General features: G+C 36.7%; 1 protein-coding gene across 2 annotated transcripts in view; it reads left to right on the top strand.

Annotated features, from left to right (window-relative positions):
- Rap1 (RAS oncogene family member Rap1) overlaps positions 1 to 19,010 on the top strand; it is a 52,139-nt gene extending 33,129 nt beyond the window's left edge. For both annotated transcript variants that reach the window (XM_083117655.1, XM_083117657.1), the window contains exons 3-5: positions 1,853 to 1,981; positions 4,084 to 4,236; positions 17,296 to 19,010. In XM_083117655.1, the coding sequence (XP_082973781.1) occupies positions 1,853 to 1,981; positions 4,084 to 4,236; positions 17,296 to 17,385 (372 nt within the window). In that variant the 3' untranslated portion in view covers positions 17,386 to 19,010. The remainder of the gene's footprint in view (positions 1 to 1,852; positions 1,982 to 4,083; positions 4,237 to 17,295) is intronic.
- Positions 19,011 to 19,210: the final 200 nt, after the last annotated feature.

Here is a 19,210-nt window from a genome sequence, read left to right as displayed (position 1 = left end):
CCAGGGGATGCAAGTTTAGGTAGGTAGTATCTCTTGGAGTTGGGTAGAGCTCTTCCGATTTGGGATACAGATTTGTGTACCAGTCTGATGTTGAAGGGTTTGAGGGCCTTAGATAATTAGCCTGATGTGGGTTGCCTTTGGTTTGGGTTATCTCTGTCTCATGGGTGTCATGAGCTGGCCTTCTGCCTTTGCACACCACATGGATAGCTGGTACTTGGTGTAACCATTGCTTAGTCTAATTCAATTTCATCATGGGAGGTCATCTTCTGTGCAGCTTTGTGTGAAGGCTCTTCTGTAGAAGTTCATCCATACTCCGGCTTTCTGTTTTGGGGGGCTGGTTGGATTTTGCGTGGATGTACTTGGTGCCTGACCCTGGTTTCCTGTATATGGAGGTGATGAATTTGTTTTGGTGGCGTTGGATACTGAGATCGAGAAAGTTGAGGTGGCCATTTTGAACCGTGAATGTTATGTTGGGATGTATGTTGTTGAGGGCAGTTAGGAGGTGGTTTAGGTCTTTGTCCTGTTTCAAATTATTAGTGTCATCTGCATATCTTCTGTATCTTATGTGAGCAAACTCTGGTTGGGTGAGTATTGATTTCTCTGCCACATGTAGTACAATGTTCGACAGGTGTGCAGAAAGGGGGTTGCCCATCGCTAGTTCTCCTGTATTGTGGAAGAAACTGTCTTCCAACTGGAAATAGTTGTGGGTGACACAGGCTTGTAGGAGGTTGCAGATTTTATCGGTTACAAATGGGCTTGTGCCATTGCTGTGGAGCCACATTCTGGTAGTCAAATGCAAGGTTGATTGGAATAGAGGAGTACATATCAACCACGTCTATGCTGGCTTGCTAGACGTAATTGATGTGTACTCCTGTCCAATGTCCAACATTGTATGTCCAATTTTTCACGGTAATCCTAAGCTGACGGATATGGGCTCTAATGAGGATTGTTGAACACTTCCAACTGAATATCATGATAGTTGGCAGCTGTCCAGTCCACAGTTCATTACAATTCCAAAAGAAGATTTCTAATGATTTTCAAGACTGGTATTATGCAGGTAGTGGGATGTTTTGTGGGATCATCCTATATTTGAACATTGACCTTGGGGTGGGGGGATTGGCAAATATTTAGCATGCCGTTGGAAATATTTTCATGACAATCCTTTTTGGAATGCCAACAGTTTTGATGCCCATCTTGCACTAACTTTGCAGCAGTGTGTTGCCATGTTCAGGAGACATGATATGCGAGGTCTGACAATTAAATTTACGAATTCATCCTTGAAAAAGTGCTACATACCTCATTGCTGAATATCACTATGGTCACCTTCGAAGTACTCCCCTTGGGAAGCTATGCATTTGTCAGCACCTAGTCCACCTTTTGGAACTCTTTTTCTGGAATGCCGATCAGAGCTGTCGTTGTATTACTCTTGATGTCCTGCATGTCATCAAAATATATTCCTTTCAAGATTTCCTTTATCATCAGGTAAAGGATGGTAACACAGCTGATCACATTGTCTTGCCTCTCCAAAAGGCCTTGTCAAACTTCAACTCTCCTTTGCTTTTGTTCATCGATGAGCTTCAGGACCATTTTTCCACACATCTTTCTCATGCCAAGATTTTCCTAACTGTTTCTCTATTGATTATATTACTTGATCTGCTTTGCTTCTCATAGTCAGCTGATGATTTTCATGCACAATTCGATGCATTTTTGCAATATTTTTTCCAGCTCTGCTTGCTACTGAGTGACTTTTTTCTTTGCTACTTCAAATGTGGTGATCTTTTAGTTATTTTTGTATTGACTTATATTTAAGGTAATTTAATTTTTAAAATCCATATTTTTTTGTTATTTTCAGGAGCAATTTACAGCAATGAGGGATTTATATATGAAAAATGGACAGGGATTTGTTTTAGTGTATTCAATCACAGCACAATCAACGTTTAATGACCTTCAGGATTTAAGGGAACAAATTTTAAGAGTAAAAGTAAGTACCTTGTTTTGACAATTTTCTAGTCGATTGTAATTTTATCTTTTTGAACAAAATATATATGTTTGTATATATTAGTGTATTTTTGTCTACATTTTATTTTCGAAATGCAGAATAATTGTAGAAATACTTGCATGCTATATACTTTATGTATTGTTCGTAACTTTGAAACTGTGATTTTTAATTTTGAAATGTTGAATTTGCTATTAATTTGAAATAAGCTGTAATTGCAATGTAATGTTAATGTGTATTAAGTGGTGCAGTTGTATGAGAAGTTTTTCTTATTGTTTTCAGCGATGTAACACCAGGGACAGAGCTACTTGAAGTTAATGTACTCTGGTGCTGAAAGTGAGGGTAGAAAAGTTGTAGCTCATGAAAGACTGTAGTCTCTTTCAGTTGGCTGAAATTTCACATGCACAAAATAAAAATCTGTAATATTTATATGGAAACAGATTTTATCAGTAGCATATTTGAAAATTTGACCTTTTTTACCACAACAATTCTTATTTCTTGTGTGTGTGTATGTATTAGGGATGGGACCGATTAATCGGTACTCTATCGGTATCGGCCGATATAGGCATATCGGTTTAACCATAAAATTACCGATTATTTTACCGATCCGATATATCGATTATTATATGATAATTTAGTGCAAAATTCTGCCATTTTGTTGTAATTTTTATGGATAATATCCATGCCCTACTTTCTAAAAAAGTAAATGTCTAAGTATGCAATTTATCTTGCACTGCAGTCACCTTGAAACACACATTTATTAAAGAAGTCGGTGAACCTTTCAGGTTCTTCAAGGACCTTTTCTAATTTTATATCGGATCGGTAGAATATCGGTTATCGGTATCGGTAAATTTTATATCGGTACTTTATCGGTATCGGCCAAAATTTCATATCAACCTATCCCTAGTATATATATATATATATATATATATATATATATATATATATATATATATATATATATATATATATATATATATATATATATTTTAAGGCTACAAGGGAGAGGTTGTGTCCAGCCAGATGCGAGGACCCTAAACTGCTCCTCCCTCACTGACCCTTCCTTTCAGTGAACTGGGGAAAGAGAGGTCTGTCCGCTGGATGGTTGTAGGAGGGGGATAAAACTTAGTATTACGCTTATGGGAGTATTATTTTGCTTGTTCTCTTTGGAATGTCAAACTTCTGATGGTATAGAAAAACATATGAATGGGAAAAGAAGCAGGCAGTTGGAAAAGTCAAAACATCCATTTGATTAGACGTAACTTGAAGTTCGCTCCATAAGAAATATATGGATCCTGTAAGTACTTATATTTAGGGATGGGCCGATATAAAATTTTGGCCGATACCGATACAGTACCGATATAAAATTTACCGATACTGATATTCTACCGATCCGATATAAAATTAGAAATGGTCCTTGACGACTCTGAAATTTTCATTGATCTCATAATAAATGTGTGTTTCGAGCTGATTGCAAAGCAAAAGAAGTTGAATATTTAGACATTTACTTTTTCAGAAAGTAGAGCATGGAGATTATCCATAAAAATTACAACAAAATGGCAGAAGTTTGCACTAAATTATAAGATATTTATCGATATATCAGATCGGTAATTTTATCGATAAACCGATATGCCTATATCGGCCGATACTGATAGAGTACCGATTAATTGGTCCCATCCCTACTTATATTTTTCACAGATCTTATCTGGCTTAATAATCAACTTAAAGAACCGCTTCCACTTCCAACATGGTGAGAAATTCATGTTCTCTTTTGCCTCTTGTCGATTTTTAAATAGCAGTTCACATTTAAACGTTATTGAAATAAATGCCCACCTGGTGCAAAACTATCCCTCATAGTCTTAATTACATATAATAGAAGTAAAACACAAATGCAGGCGTTCAAGTTAAACCAAAACGGAAGTCTGATAACTTCAATTTTGCAGCAATTTCTATACATATCTATACATATCTATACATATGAAGAAAGTTGGATGCCACTGGACTGAATGAAGGTTCAATAGTAGTTCCATATTTTAATATTGTTATATGCCTACATATTCTGTACTACATTTGAAATATGCTTGCAGGATACGGATGATGTTCCAATGGTTTTGGTGGGCAACAAGTGTGATCTTGAAGATGAACGGGTAGTAGGAAAGGACCAAGGAGGCAATCTTGCTCGCCAGTTTAATTGTGCATTTATGGAAACTTCTGCCAAAGCAAAAATTAATGTAAATGATGTAAGTATAAATTAGGAGTACATTAGTGATTTTTATGATAAGTTGTTTTTTTCACATTTTGCAGAATTTCACTAGTGAAGTCTAACATAATACAATGCAGGTCTAGGGTTGAGTTATTTTGAGTATCATTGGTATTGTTGTGCATATTTATTTATGGGCTTATTTATTTACATGCCAAAATTAAAGTTAGGGCATAGTCCATATCAATTCAGGCAGGGGAAGAAGAAAAAAATCTTGCCTTCATAGTCTCAGATGTTATTGAATTAAACACATGTTATAATTCAGAACAAAGTAAGAAACACGTATTTTTTTGTTTTGTCCAAAAAAATCCCTGTCTCGAGATACAGGCTGCCAAGCATGGCACCTCGGGGTTCATTTCTCACGTGCGATTTTCGGCAAAATATTAGAATGCTCTTATCTCTGGAACGGTTCAAGATATTTTGTTGCTGTTTTTTGTATTTGAAAGATAATAATTTTCTGATTAAAATGATAACCTCAGTTTGGAAATATAAGTTCTCTAGCTGTAGCCTTCTGAATTTTTTTTTAAAAATAAAAAATGCCAATCTCAAATTATTATTTTTTTTCTGTTGATCAGTTCCATACAGTACTACATTCTGTGAAAAGGAGAACTTCCTCTTTTGAGTTTAACAGGTTTTATAAACAATTTCAAATTTTGTCATACATTAAACCAGTTTCCATTCTCACATATAATTCTCATGAAATCAAAATCTAGTCTTATTTGACATGGCATTTTAATTCTTCATAAAGATAAGTAACAAGACAGCTTTCAAAAGATCTTAAAGTTTCCAAAATATATGTGCAAGTTCCAAAACATATTACAGGTTCCTAAGCTTACCACTTCTGTGCACTCTGCTTAGAACTGAAATTAGCAATTCAATGAACTAAAAATTTGTTCAACTGCATCAGTATCTTCCTTTGATATTGATTGATGCCTTCCTGTTGAACCAATAGGAACTGGGGCACCCACAATCTTTAAAACATCGCAAATTGTAAGTGAGCACTGGTGGTGGTGTTGCTGTCTTGCAGCTGGAAATCTATATCCAGCAGCCTGTCCATGTGGTAGCATAAAGTTCATGACGATTTCATTTAACTCACAACTGATATCTATAACCTCTGCAATCCACCAGTCACAGTCATACACACAGGCCACAAACATCCCTCTTTGTAGGTTGTGAATCTGAATATTCTCCTGCCGTTTCTGAGATCTTGGTTGGACAAATTAAATTTCTTCTTTCTTGCTCTTTAAAGTTCGTGCAATATAGGTTCGCCCATCACTTCGAGTCCAGACATGTGTCTTCTGAATTCCTTTCACAGGGGTAGTTTGGTTGGACCAGTCTTCTATTTTCTGCTGGTGGAATTCTTCAACTTCCTCTTTGGGCAACCTGATGAGGGCTGTTGATGTGTATGACTTCACCACTCTTGTAAAATCCTCGGCATTCTGAATTGCAGCTGTACTTGTGCTGGAAAGATTATGTTTTGTAGCGTGGTGCTTCAGCAGGCCTCCTACACCATCGCAAATCCCCTTCCCGTGACCAGTAGCACTGTATACCCACTCTATTGGCACAAGCAACTTAGTCAATTCAAACAGTTGGTATCGATTTTTGAAGTGACTAGGGGTACCATCAGAAATCACTTCCAATTCGTGATGTTCTAAAGATTGTGGGTGCCCCAGTTCCTACTGGTTCAACAGGAAGGCATCAATCAATATCAAAGGAAGATACTGATGCAGTTGAACAAATTTTTAGTTCATTGAATTGCTAATTTCAGTTCTAAGCAGAGTGCACAGAAGTGATATGCTTTGGAGCCTGTAATATTTGGTCTAGGAATTAATTCGTGCGGTTGTTACGCACATATTGAAGCTGTAGTTCAAACACAAAATACATAAATACCTTAAGAAAAATATTGTCCATCGCGAGCCACCACTTTCGCCCATCTGTCAGGCAAGTTACGGATTCCGTGGCGAAAGAAGTCCTCATCCTTTGAAGCAATCCAGTCAGAGACCCATTTTTCGATATCTTCTGAAGAAGTGAACCGCTGTCCAATCAAATCATTATTCATGCAATCGAACAAGTTGTAGTCCAAAGGAGCAACGTCTGGTGAATACGGCGGTGGGGTAAAACTTCCCATCCGACATTTTCTAAATAGGTTTTGACCGGTTTTGCGACATGTGGGCGAGCGTTATCATGTTGAAAAACAAGTTTATCATGTTTGTTCTCCCATTCTGGTTGTTTCCTGGCCAGAGCTTGCTTCACACGCATTAATTGTCGTCGATAATGTTCTCCATTAATAGTTTCACCCAGTTACAGCAGCTCATAGTACACCACACCTTTCATATCCCACCATATGCACAGCATAACCTTTACACAGTGAATATCTCGTTTCGGTTGTGATGGACCTAGTTCACCTGGCTTCACCCAGGCCTTTTTTTTGTTTCGGGTTCTCGTAATGGATCCACTTCTCATCGCCAGTAACAATGTGATGCAAAAACACCTTTCTTTTCTGTCTTTGAAGCAGCAATTCGCAAATGGTTTTTCATCTTTCAACGTCTCTGTCTTTCAATTCATGTGGAACCCAATGTGACATCTTTTGAATCATTCCCATGGCTTTGAGGTGTTTGGAAAATGTTGTTTGATCAACGCCTAATGCTTCTGCAAGTTCTTCCTGCGTTTGACATGAATCCTGATCGAGCAATGCTCTCAATTCTTCGTCTTCAAATTTTTTTGGCTGTCCAGGTTGCTCTTGGTCTTCCAGGCCGAAATCACCACTTCTAAACCATGCAAACCACTTCTGACACGTTCGCTCAGCTAGCGCATGGTCACCATACACTTCCAGCAAAATACGATGACTTTCGGTAGCACTTTTCTGCATGTTAAAGTAATGAAGCAGAACATCCCGCAAAAACACTTTATCTGGCACGAACTGCGCCATGTTCAGTTGACTACAAAATGCTGCTGTTGATGCGTCAATCAACTGCCCTATACTACGAATGATGCACGCTGAAACGAGTTTTCAATGCATGTGTGGCTACATGGAACTGTGGGACGATATGCTCGTTACGCCATCTCTTGTCCAGGTGCACGAATTAATTCCTAGACCAAATATGTTTTGGAACTTGCACATATATTTTGAAAGCTTTATATCTTTTGAAAGCTGTGTTTGTTACTTATCTTTATGAAGAATTAAAATTCCATGTCAAATAAGACTAGGTTTTGATTTCATGAGACAAATATGTGAGAATGTGGTAATGGAAACTGGTTTAATGTATGGCAAAATTTGCAATTGTTTATAAAACCTGTTAAACTCAAAAGTGGAAGTTCTCTTTTTCAGAGAATGTAGTACTGTATGGTACTGATCAACAGTAAAAAAAACAAAATTTTTGGAATTGGCATTTTTGAAAAAAAAAATTATTTTTGATTTTTTTTAAAAAAAATCAGAAGGCTACAGCAAGAGAACTTGGACACATATTTCCAAATGGAGGTTATCATTTTAATCAGAAACTTATTCTCTTTCAAATAATAAAAAAAAAACAGCAACAAAACATCTTAAACCGTTCCAGAGATGGAGCATTTTAATATTTTGCCGAAAATCGCACGTGAGAAATGACGCCCGACGTGCCATCTTTGGCAGCCTGTATCTCGGACCAGGAATTTTTTTGGACAAAACAAAAAAAATATGTGTTTCTTACTTTGTCCTGAATTATAACATATGTTTTAATTCAATAACATCTGAGACTATGAAGGTAAACCCCCCCCCCCCCCACCTGAATTGATATGGACTATGCCTTGCAATAACTACTACTTTACCATTTATTATACGGTGGAGGCACATAGTGGTTTGGATCCCACTATAAACTGTAGGTCCAGTCCCGATTAGCCTTACTGTGCACAAAGTGGACTTAAAACACCAAATCAAACCAACACCATTTATTATATTTTTTTCTTACATATCTCTACTAATGCAAAGGAAAACAAACAGCTGCAATACACACAGATATACATGCAAGTCAAATACATAAATATTTATTCACTCTGGTGATTTCACTTTTCATTTTTACGTGCAAATTTTCTTGGTGATTGATTTTGCCATTCATCTGATGGCTTCGTCATGCATGTACTGTCTTGTTGTGGGTGGCGTGGTTCCTCCTCCTTCTTCTTCTGCTTGTGTTTGTGGCAGCACTTGTTGACGTGGGCCTTTCACTTTCTGAAGACAAAGTGAAAGTGAAAGGCCCACGTCAACAAGCGCCACCACAAACACAAGCAGAAGAAGAAGGAACCACACCACCCGCAGCAAGACAGTACATGCCTGACGAAGCTACCAGACAGGTTGTGAAATCGATCGGGAAGAAAATCTGCACGGAAAAATAAAAAGTGAACTTATCAGAGTGAATTAGTTATCTCCGCGTAACTGCCAAACAGATATCTTTAGATAGATACAATACGTATTTGTCAAAACACACTCCAGAATGTATATGTAACCATAATATTATTAATATAGTAGATATAAGCATTGGTTTGCCTTATTCCTTTTTGTGTACACTTTATCCAATTGGAAAATCAAATGTCCAGTTCTAATTATTTAGTACATGAAGTTTTAACTGTTGGCATCAGAAAGTACTGGTTAGCCACCTGTAGCAGTTTGTACTTATCTGCATGAAGTATGCAGAGTTTTCCATATAGTGTTCAGCAGTAATGGTGCAAAATTGGATTTCATTATTAAATTATTAAGTATTCTGCATATATCATGTGTAAATCGTAATGAATGTTATTAAACCAAACTGATGCCATTATGGCATGGTTGCATCACATTACTTACATCTGACGCTTCTACATGTTCTGAACAACTTTTAAGTTCTTGCAATGTTCAAGAATTGATATTGGCAGGGATCTGGAAAATATCAACATTAGTAACAGTTCAAAGTCAATCGTAGTTAAGTGTTTTTCTGTAGATGTTATATTACATACATCCATATACAACTTTTAATTTTGCAGGCACAGTTGCTATGTACTATGTAGTATTCATGTTATTAATATGTATTGTGTAAATATGCAGTTGATAAATTCAACTAAACATACTCTATGTGATCAAAAATATCCGGACACACCGCAAAACGTGTGTTTATCATAGAGGGCGACACAGTACTGCCATCTACCACGTGGAACACATAGTAAGCTAACTCAGTAGTCTGCAGACAGTGTGAGACAGCAGTATGGGATGGTCTGAGAAACTCACAGACTTTCAATGTGGTCAGTTGGTTGGGTGCCACTTGTGTAGGAAGCCTGTGTGTGAGATTTCCACCCTCCTAAACATCTCTCTGTCCACTGTTTCCGATGTTATAGTGAAGGGATGTGTACAACTCAAAAGCGTGCAGGCCAACCTCCCATGTTGATCTCCAAAGACCATTGAGTGTTGAAGAAGGTTGTACAGCATTATCATCAATCATCCATCGCCACCATCACACAGGAATTCCGAACTGCATCAGGATCTACTCCAAGCACCATTACTGTTTGGCGCAAGGTGCGGCAACTTGGTTTCCATTGCCGAGCAGCTGCTCATAAGTCAAACATCACACAGACAAATGCCAAATGCCACCTCATGTGGTGAAAGGAGCGTAGAAACTGGACCATAGAACAGTGGAAAACTGTTGTGTGGAGTGATAAATCACAATGTGGCGATCCGATGGTAGTGTGTGGGTGTAGCAAATGCCTGGTGAACGACATCTACCAGCCTGTATAGTGCCGACAGTGAAATTCTGAGGTGGCGGGGTTACAGTGTGGTCATGCTTCTCCTGAAGGGGGCTTGGCCCCCTTGTTGCTTTACATGGCAATGTCACAGCACAAGCTTACGTTGACATTTTAACAGCTTTCATGCTGCCTACCTTCAAAGACCAGTTCGGGATGACCATTGTGTCTTTCAATACGACTTCATGCTAGACCACACCGATCCACATCAATACCTCTTCTCATTTTGGCACTCTGCGAGGAATGGGCTGCCATTCCTCAGGAAACCTTTTGACACCTGATTGAAAGTATGCCTGTGATGTGAACGCTGTCATCAAGGCTAAGGGTGGGCCAACACTGTATTGACTGCCAGTTTTCCCGATGGAGGGCCCAAACTTGTACTTTATTTTCAGGTGGGTGTCCGGATACTTCTGATCACATAGAGTATATATTACTGTTCATAATTCTTCGAAGGAGTCTATTTGCAATGCACGTTGACATGTTTGTATCGTTTTGTAGGTAGGTCGCGTGTTACTCACAAATCCAGAATATAAAAAAGGAAAGTTAAAAATTGTACTGACGTATGTGAGTATAGTGTTCTTATTGTAGAACGACGTTTCAGAGATTGACTATCTCCTTCCTCAGGTTCATATAAAAAAACTAGGTACTTGGCATAGTACTGCGTCAAAAATGTAATATGAGGATTGTGGTTAAGGGTTGGTTAGGATACATTTAAAATATTAAGTTTTTGCTATTAGAAGTACGTAAAAAGCAAGTCGTTCCCTAAAAAAACTTGTACAGTAGACCTATTCACAGGTAAAAAAGTTAAAAAGTTAAAAATCTAAAAAACCTGCATGAATCACAATGCAACTTGCAGGTTTGGCCATTCCTACCCAACTGTGTATCTCAATCCACATGAAGGTCAATTCTCCACGAATGTTTCCCCTCCCCTTAATTTTCTTGTTTCCCCTTATTACGTCACAAATCCAACGTAAATTCAGGTTCTTCCCTTGCAGCTTGCATAACTTCCGGAGTGACGTGGAAACCGATATTGGGTTCAATCTTCCAGGCTTTTTCCCATTTTTTGAGGAAATTGATCCACCCTTCTTCCAAATTCCTTCGTCCCTATTAAGATTATTCTCCCCCCCCCCTACAAATATTAAGGGGAGGGGAAACATTCGTGGAGAATTGACCTTCATGTGGATTGAGATACACAGTTGGGTAGGAATGGCCAAACCTGCAAGTTGCATTGTGATTCATGCAGGTTTTTTAGATTTTTAACTTTTTAACTTTTTTACCTGTGAATAGGTCTACTGTACAAGTTTTTTTAGGGAACGACTTGCTTTTTACGTACTTCTAATAGCAAAAACTTAATATTTTAAATGTATCCTAACCAACCCTTAACCACAATCCTCATATTACATTTTTGACGCAGTACTATGCCAAGTACCTAGTTTTTTTATATGAACCTGAGGAAGGAGATAGTCAATCTCTGAAACGTCGTTCTACAATAAGAACACTATACTCACATACGTAAGTACAATTTTAACTTTCCTTTTTTATATGTTTGTATCATTCGGTAAATAGAGATATCCACACAGACATGTCATGCTGCAGCATCCATGTTGGGGTTCCCAGTAAGAATTGTGTTGCTCACTGTTCCCTTCTGATTTGTCAGGCTTGTCAGTACTTTACTGCTTCTTTGGCTGAGCATGTGGAGTGTTGGATCCATTATCTTGTCTCTGAAAGTACTAAGTATAACTCCCACCCAGAGCATCATTCATTCACTCGTTATAATAAATCTGAAGTAGTAGAAAAAACAATTGAAGTTAAATGCCAACTTCATATTCCACCTAACATCACCGAAGCTTACAATTATTTGAACATTTTATTTTTCCTAGTGTAATTTCCCATTGGAAAATACACTATTTTAATATTGTTATATGCCTATATGTTCTATACTACATTTGAATTATGTAGTAAATTCCATAAACATCATAAATTCTCTCATGGTGGAATCTGAGCCCCAGACCACATTTTTATGCATTGATCTCTACTAGTAGAACATGTATTTGGTCAAAATGTCCAGAGTGTATATATTTCCACCTTTTGGCTTTCTTTGACATTTTCAAAGCAGCATGTAAGCTACTTTTTTTTAGTTTTGACATACAACTCCTAAGATTGTCATCTGTTGCCTTACAACCTGACAATAAAAACTTTCAAAAATTATTTAGGAGGGGCAAGTGGCAGTGGGACAGATCATCAATGTTGTAAAATGAATAACTGCTGTAAATCTAGTGTGATTTAACTCAAATTTGCACTGGAATGGTATTGCATTTGAGCAAAATCTGATGGATAGTTTTAAAATAGTGGACAAAAAGGAAATAAAACTATTTTCTCTACTTTTCGCACTCTCTCCCATGGTGTAGAATTTTCTTCAAAACACTGTTTAGGATACAGTTCCTAAGCGTAGGAAACTAATCTCACAGTAATGTTGGGCCATATGTTGGAACAAATGCTTTAAAATAAAATTTAAAAAATATATTGCATAATTTAGGAGGGGAGTGAGGGCCAAATCCCAAATATTGTGGCAACGACAACTGCTTTAAATTTTCAGCAATTGAAGTAAAACATTGTCAAATGCTAGATACCATGGATTAATCATTTATTTTGTATGTTAGCAAAATTGGTTTCAAGATGTCACGCAAAATACATTTTTTCCCATCTTGTGAAAGATTCTAATTTTGCTCATATTTTTGTAGATTGCATGATGCAGATTAAGAAACTAAACTGTCAGCAATTTTAGGGCATTACTCTATGGGTTTGTAATAAAATCTCTGTAATAAATGTTTTCTTGACATAGGGTGGCTACTCACCGGGAATTCCGGGAATTATGCATGAATTATTGACAACGGGAATTATGCATGAATTCTGCTTGAATTTGTTTCTGTAGACGTGAAAACTTGCAACTTTTATTAATCCAAATCCAATTGAAATTATACTTATTTATTAGTGCCCTGAGGGAAGTTTTTCTCAGTTTAGCTTTTTTTTTATCCAGGGAGGAAAAGAAAGCTGCGTGGAAACTAAAACAGAATTATCTCAATCCCTTTGCTTTGTTAGTGTCCTTTGCAGAACAATCTATCGAACTGACTAAAATTATTGTAAACTAAGATACTTTAAGTTGATTGAGTAAATTTGAGTTTGAAATTCGTATACAATTAACTTTTTTTTCTATCCTGTGACATTGCGGCTTGTGTTTGTAGATGCATTTCGAATCTGAGTATGTGAAATGGCAAATGTAAACTCTGTACCTTAAATTCTTTATTTTAAATGTATGTGTTTGTGTCAATGAATTTTTGGAAAGTTCGCCTTAAAAACCGGTGTCATTGAATTTTTGGAAAGTTCGCCTTAAAAACCGGGAATTATACTTGCATTTTATAATGGTCCTGGAGTGACCATGCTGCTACAGCAAATGTGAGAGCTTTTAAGCAGAAATTCACATATCCACCAGATACCTTGGATGACTGATATGGTATTGCATTTGAGGAAAATCCAACAAATAGTTTCAGGACTGTGGATGAACAATTATTTTTTTTATTTTATGGGCATTGCAAGATCTCCTGATATTTTCAAGTATCTGGTCAGACTGTATTTATGGAGTATACAAAACTAAACTGAGAGTAATTTTTAGAACATGATGTGGGGTAAAACATGGTTAATGCATGTTATGATGTCATCTCATATCTTGCGCGTGTGCGAATTACTCACTTAGTAGAATATTAAGTATTTAAAAAATATTTAAAAATACCAAAATATAGTTTACTTATGGTTTGTGAGTATGTACAGTATGCCAAACTAAGTTTCGGAAGTCAACTGCTCCCTTCCTCAGGTTATCTCCTTGGCTAGCAATTATAATGTGTAGTGTGGATGGGCTGATATGAAATTTTGGTTGATACTGATAAAATACCGATGCTGGTAACTGATATTCTACCAGTCAGATATATTGGGTCCCTGGTTTGATACCCAGTGGAGGTACATGCCACAGTGGTTTGAATCCCACATTAAACTGTAGGTTCAGTCCCAATTATCCCTTCTGTGCATGAAGTGGACTTAAAAACAACAATTCAATTCAATCAAACAGATTAGATATAAAATTCCAAATGGTTCATTGACCTTAATGAATGTATGTTACCAAATGGTCCCCCACCGTGGCTGGGATCTAAGGCATCATGCTTTGAGCTCCGGCTATGGGTTGTGTGCAGGTTCGGGTCTCCTGGGGGAAGCGTAACAACTTTTCTCCAGAGATTTTGGTCTGTGTATGGGACCATTTGCCGGCCACTGTCGTGAAGAAATCTCGAAGCTATGAGTGAATAGCATTACCCAGTCACGGACACCTACTACAATGAGGGGGGGGGGGTTGTTATGCTGACCACACGTCACCCCACAACTGGTTGGATGTTCTCCCACCTCAGTAACATTTTGTGCAATGTGAAACTAGTATAATTTATGACATCCATTTTCACTTTCAACTGCCATTATTTGCATTATTTATTTATTATTAGTTTTCAATGAGCTCCCTGTAATCTCGAGATGAGGAAATTCTCTTCTCAATGCAACATAGTTGATCTCAAGTAATTTTTGATAAGTTTTAGCTTTGAAAATCTCTCAGAACTAGCTGTACTAACAGGTATTATCAGCAAAATTCTCAATGTAATGCACACGTTTGGAAAGTAGTCTGAAAGATGCTGAATGTATTGCAGGGCTTGTTCTGCTGTTTTAATTTCCTGACGTAAGAGATCACGGAACACTTTCAGTTCTGAATATAAGTCGCTGCCATCAATATCGCAACATTCACCATGGTTCAATATTCCTGCTTGGCTAATTATTCTTGAGTCATAGCCTGTAGTCATGCACCTTTATGCATTGTAAATGTAAAACAAAATTATCATCTTACAAGTATTTTTAATATTGTATTATCTGATGAGGATAAATACTTTATTTTTATTCTGTATGGGAATGGCCTGGCGCAGGGCCCCCTGATGCATTGGCCCTCGGGTGAGTGTCTGTGTTGCCACCCCCTAAGGCGGGCTCTGAGTAGAACAATATGCCTTTGCTCATTATCTGAATGGGATACAGTGGAACCTCGATGATTTTATGTTTTTGAGGGGACCAAGCTCAAAATCTTAAAATGCAGGAATATGTAAAATCTAGGAAAACTTTATCTTTTGCTATTTTGGGACCCTCAGGATTGAATGTATAATGCGGGAAAATGTAAAATCCGGGAATGGAAAATCAGGGTGCCACTGTATTTACTTAAAATTAAACTTCTCTCTCTTAACATAACTTAAATTTAATATCAAATAGTTGAAAATTAAAAACTTAAGACCAATTAATGTGTTCCTATGATGTATTGATGATATAAATTTTACTTTCATTTCCAGATATAATTTTAACTTTTTCATTTCCAGTAGAAACTTGTTAATTGCTATAGAAATCCTTTTCTTTTCATTAGAGCATTTTTCCTGATTGTAATCGCCATAATTTATTTTATGTCTTCAATGTATAAATACTGACAGTACTTTGTTAGTTTCAGAAAAATTGTTAAAGATCTATCCTTCATAATATCTAGTGCCTGAACATTTTTAAGATTAGAAGTACTAGTGGGTTGGGTAGGTTGTGGAGAATTATTTCATGGCACATAAATTAACATGTTAATAGCTATAAATTATATGAAAAATCAAATACATCTCTATGTGGGACCCGGTGGAGGCACATAGTGGTTCGGATCCCACTTTAAACTGTAGGTCCAGTCCCAATTAACCTCACTGTGCATAAAGTGGACTTAAAAAAACCCAGTCAATCAAAAAAGAAACCTATATGTGTGGAACTTGAATTTCTTGCTGCTATTTTTTTTTTCAAACATCTTTCCCCCTCCTGCCACATTCATGGTTTTGAAAATCAAACCATACTCAGCATTGAAATGAATGACGTTTTCAATCCATACAGAGTGGTCACAAAGTGAACATACCCCTCTTTATTTTCGACACACAACCAGCCTCCGTGGTGGAGTGGTTAACGTAGCATTTAAATCCTGGCCTGGGTGTTCCTTGTGAATGTTCCTTCATCAATTTCATCATATCATCACTCATGCTTTTCTATTAGCCAAAAGTGTCAGAAATGCAAAGTAAAATAAAACAAATCAATCAGTCAATCAATTTTTGATACGCTGATGGTTATGGTTGAATGCTGATATGGACACACACTTGGTTTAAAAGCTGGAACATGGAGACCGTCATTTTTGTAGCATGGCTGAATTCTCTGCCATATTCTGGCACACTTTGCGTTGCAAGTGTCATTATCTGAATACAACCTTTCCTGGGCAGTGTATTGGAAGAGGTTCTGAAGATTACCCAGCTCCCTTAGCCTGAACTCCAAGAAGTTCCGACCTCACCTCATCAGTGATAGTCAGAAATACATATACTGTATGGCACAATGCAAGAGTTACAAGCAGCTGTGGAAGATGCCTTCTTACATGTGACCCCAGATTATCTCTGCAAAACTTCTGCTAGAACATGGCACAGATTTTGACTGTGCTACAAAAATAACTGTCCCCATTCTGATGTTCTAGACTCTTAAACCATCAGGCATGTCCATATCAAGAATTCAACCATAACCATCATAGTGTTGAAAATGAAGAAGGGGTACACTCACTTTGTGATCACACTGTACTTATTCTCAATTGCTTGCTCACTACAGAACTTGAGTGATATAATTCCCAACTTAACAAAAATGTGACTGCTTGAGACTTCACTGAGACTTAAGAGAAATGGAAGATTGCTAAGAGACCATATGTTTATTCTACTCAAATCTTGATTTATATTACTTACGCAACATTCAGCAAAAATATGACATTTTGTCCTTTCATTGCAAGGTTGATGACTGTGAGAAAGGACAGCAGACTTCAACATTTAAAACTAGATTCACTAGATTTTTTGTTGAAAATCACTAACATATGGCATGATGTGAATCAGTGTCAGTTCACTGATTTGTTATCGAATCATCTAATACTCATAGCTGCAAGTTTCCAATTTCCATAGTATATTTCACTATATACACAAATACTAAAACACTAAAAATCATGTAATTAACAATAATTTTATGGCAACAATTATGTTATTGAGATTGTGAAAATTTTTTCCTTTCATATATATGTATTTTATTTATTCAGTATAAAGAGTGTTTGATCATGGAATGAGTAATATTTGGCAGTGTGAAGTGAAAGGTACTTCTGACATTAAATATGCAAAAAATACCTTTTCAGATATTTTATGATTTAGTTCGACAAATTAACAAGAAATCTCCAGAGAAGAAACCAAAACCGAAAAAGAAGTCTCCTTGTGTACTTCTATAAGACTTATTGGAATGCTATGTGAAGTCTTGTGTCACCAACCTGTACTGTACATAATGTTGTGAGTGTGGACTGGCACGAGGGTCTTCCCCAAAGGTTTATCTTAACAGTTGTTTCAGTTGTTGTTTTCTGAATCTCTGGTGAACAGAAGATTTCTTCCGGTGTTGCTGCTGAGGGAGCTGTTGTGGCGCTGCATTTCCATGCTTTTCTGTTGTTGTGGAAGAGGTGTGACTTACAAGATGTGTGAAATGGGGTGTGAAAGTATTGGTCCAGATGTTGCAGTGAATGCGTGACTCTGAGCATTTAATGTCAATGCCATACTTTCAGAATAACCTTGAAGGCCTACTGAGAAGATCCAATTGCTGTGCATTTCGTAATATTATTTGGTAATTCTTTGGGGAGTATGAAACTTCACCGATCTCAAAATCAGATGAAAAGTTGTAGTTCCACTACATTCTCTTTTCAGTGTGTGGCCTTATAACAATGTGTATTGTAGATTTTTCCTGAAGTAATAGAACAAAATCCTTTGTTAGTATGTAATGATGTTTGGATAAATGGGTATATTGTTTCTGAAATGGGTAAATTTTTAACTCCAATGTATTGTATAAATTTCAAGTATTATGATCTGCTGTGACCAAAGCCATCCCACCCCGTTCATCCATATTCTTGCACTTCTTCACTGTAACTGTCATGTTTCACTTTTCTTGGACTGCAATCCATATTCCATCCTGCAAAAAATGTTATGGTTATCCTTGTAAATTGTGCAATCATAATGAAAGTGTTTACTATTTCTGTTAAAACATAGAATACTATTCGGCAATCAATAAAATTTAACGTAGATTCCTTCCGTATTTTGTGCAAATAATGCAGAGATGAATAGATAATTTGTTTTTTCTCACTTTTGAGTGTCATATTAGTTAATTGTTATGTAAAATGTAAGTAAGTTTGATTTGTTGCTCATTGGCTGTTGCATTGAATTATTTAATTTCTTGTGCTAAAATATTTTCTTGCTTTGCCAAAATTTAATTTGAGGATTTGGTTAACGTTAGTAGTATGGAAAGGAATGAAGGTTGGGTAGAACCCATCTAGCCAACTTTAAGTGACTTGCGTGTAAGAAAGAAGTGAGAGAGAGAGAGAGAGAGAGAGAGAGAGCGAGCGTGTCAATAACTTCCATAAGCACATGTTATAGACGAGTCCATTGTAATGAAGAACATTGAATGGATGAGAATTTTTTCAAGCACATAATTTTCTATTGAAACAAATGTACTGTGAACATGGCAATTAAGAGAGAGGCATGAGTTTGAGTATCACCATGCAAAATGTTGACTAGTGATAGTGTTTGTTGGTCAGAAGTTGAAGACTTCATATTTCCAGTATTAACATAGTTTAACAGTAAGTGAAAGTTCCAAGAGAGAACAGGATGGGGGTCCAAGGTATAGCTAAGAGAATGAGGAAACGAAGGCCCATAGTGATCACTCATTCATACAGGTTTTCACCCTTTTATTGTAAATGCTTCATTGAACTGATAATAAATGATTTTTCTGTAAAATAGTATATAATTAATCATTTTTATCACTAAAATGTTTGCATTATATTTTACCTCACACGAAATATACAACTTTCTTCTAGTTGATGGTTTCCTTTCTTTTTTTTTTTAATTTTTTGCAACTCACTCATAGTATTTTAAACATAGTTTGTTTTTGTTGTTATTTTTTTGTTGAAAATATACTTGTGTTTGGATTCTTTGTAAAAAAAAACATGAGTGTAAGAGGGGATCATAATCATTATGTGATAAGTAAAATAATTATATTTTGAAAAATGTATCTCA

Source organism: Lepisma saccharinum, chromosome 2 (assembly GCF_977018435.1).
Source record: "Lepisma saccharinum chromosome 2, izLepSacc3.1, whole genome shotgun sequence".
NCBI classification, from domain to species: Eukaryota; Metazoa; Arthropoda; class Insecta; order Zygentoma; family Lepismatidae; genus Lepisma; species Lepisma saccharinum.
Note: the sequence above shows the minus strand (reverse complement) of the source record. Positions and strands in the feature narration are given on the sequence as shown.